The sequence below is a fragment of the Tasmannia lanceolata genome, unplaced genomic scaffold (assembly GCF_043159265.1).
Source record: "Tasmannia lanceolata isolate RefF3 unplaced genomic scaffold, GAP_Taslan_0.1 ptg000003l, whole genome shotgun sequence".
NCBI lineage: Eukaryota > Viridiplantae > Streptophyta > Magnoliopsida > Canellales > Winteraceae > Tasmannia > Tasmannia lanceolata.
Genome location: NW_027518680.1, coordinates 43657956 through 43659918, shown reverse-complemented (window position 1 = coordinate 43659918; position 1963 = coordinate 43657956). Strand labels below are relative to the sequence as shown.

General features: G+C 38.4%; 1 protein-coding gene across 1 annotated transcript; it reads right to left on the bottom strand.

Annotated features, from left to right (window-relative positions):
- Positions 1-344: 344 nt before the first annotated feature.
- LOC143869799 (uncharacterized) lies at positions 345-671 on the bottom strand. The gene has a single exon (XM_077376357.1). The coding sequence runs from the start codon at positions 669-671 to the stop codon at positions 345-347; it is 327 nt and encodes a 108-aa protein (XP_077232472.1).
- Positions 672-1963: the final 1292 nt, after the last annotated feature.

The following is a 1963-nucleotide window of genomic DNA, read 5'->3' as shown; positions in this document are numbered from 1 at the left end:
TAAAAAAACTGAATCAAATTCCTTGTAATGGAAGGTACATAAAGATAATTACTTAAATGTAAATATCCTCCTAAAAATGCTAGCAGTAGATCACCCACAACTTGAACTACAACCATTGCATCCGTTCCAACCTGCAGGTAGAGTTCGCACTCAGTCAACCTTTCTACAATGGAAGTAAGCATCATTGGTCTTGATTGACTTCTTCTTTAAAGTTTTCTTATTCTTGACTTTGGAAATATTTTTCTTAGAACCATGGCATTTATCCTTTCCTTTTTCCTTGCCTTTCGGTTTAGGAGGTTAGACTACATTAGCTTCAACTAAGAAAGAGGATTTCTTTTTTTTTTCTAAAGCACCTCAATAGGTTGAAGATGATTGAACAACTCTGTCAACGTCATTGACAGTTTGTTCATATGGTAATTCTTGACAAAGTCATTGAATGCTGGTGGTAGGGATGCTAACACCATGTCGACTTGCGATTCACCATCTAACATGGCCCCTAAAATTTCGAGCTCATTTAGATAACCCATCATCTTCAACCTGTGATCTCTAACTGGGTTTCCTTCCACCATTTTAGTAGAAACTAGGCCCTTAATCGCTATTTGTCTAGCACTGCAATTTTGTTCTCCAAACATCTCCCTAAGATTGTACATAATATCCATGGCCGAAGCCATTCCGACATGTTGTTGTTGCAATTAGTTCGACATCAACCCAAGGATATAGCACTTAGCCATTTCATTATCTTCATGCCATTTTGTGGCTTTGTCCCTGACATCCTGGGGAGCATCGGGACTAGGCAACTCAGGTGCCTCAGTAGTCAAGACCCAAAATTTTTTTGTTGTTGTGAGTACTAAGGTTAAGTTCCTCTTCCCGTCCACATAGTTTGGACTAGTAAGTTTGTTGTCTTCAAGGATCCTAGCTAATGGATTGAAGGATGCTATATTTAATGCAAAGGAAAGGAGGCATAAAATTAGCAAGACTAACTATTTTAGATTTTATCATGACATATAACTATTAGATCTGGGTTTTTGATCTGTAATGGTACTGCCTATTGTTTGTCTCATTTATGTGCCCCTCAAACATATAAACGAAGAGAAATAACATGATTTCTCCAATAGGCATCGGATGCTCATCAACAACAACTTTGTTGAGTATTAGTGGATTCATCTAATCCATCGTATTACAAATATGATTTCCGATTTGATTTTGGCCTCCAAGCATCGCAGTGTATCTAACCTTTGGGCATCAACACTCTTTGCTTGGTTAAGCTAACGCCCACTGCCTCATAATGATTTTACAAAACATACTAGCTTCTGCTTTGACATATGACTAATGTATTTTGCAAATACATATAGGAATCTATTAGTTACTCTAGATAGAAAATTATGATCGGCTTCTGCTTTGGTATATGACCGTCTTGTTCTCTAAACTAGCCGACCAATAGATGCCTATGGAAGGCCATGGAGATTAATCCCTTTGATTTAAATCCCCATTTGCAACTAAATATTTATAAAGAGGGTTTATTTTAAGTGGGAAAAACTTATTCATATGCATGCATCTAAAACAAATCATCCAATGGAAATACATACATAACAAAAGGAAAATGCAATCATCCTGTAGACACCCCATTTTTACCGGACCCATGTTCGCATTGTTTGCACAAAACCTCACAAAGTCAGTGAATTAGGACCCCAAACTTCATCCTAAGCTAGGTTAGGGTCCTACCGGGGTCCCTGCAAAATTTCGTCAAGATCTGAGCACGTTCACCTAGCCAATGAACCAGGATAGTGAGCGTGGTGCAAACCAGAAAGGCGGGTTGTCCGCGGGAAAAAAAGAGGTAAATATATCATTTATATATAAAAAGGGGGGGTGAATCAGACTGTTTTTATAGCAGCATATTTGTGCGCCCGTCAATTTTGGTGCGCTCAGCAGTTGGTGGAGTACCAATAGTGGTGATATCATTTTG

Excerpts from the sequence above, each read along its gene's own strand:
- LOC143869799 (XM_077376357.1), bottom strand. The coding sequence starts at position 671 with ATGGCTTCGGCCATGGATATTATGTACAATCTTAGGGAGATGTTTGGA.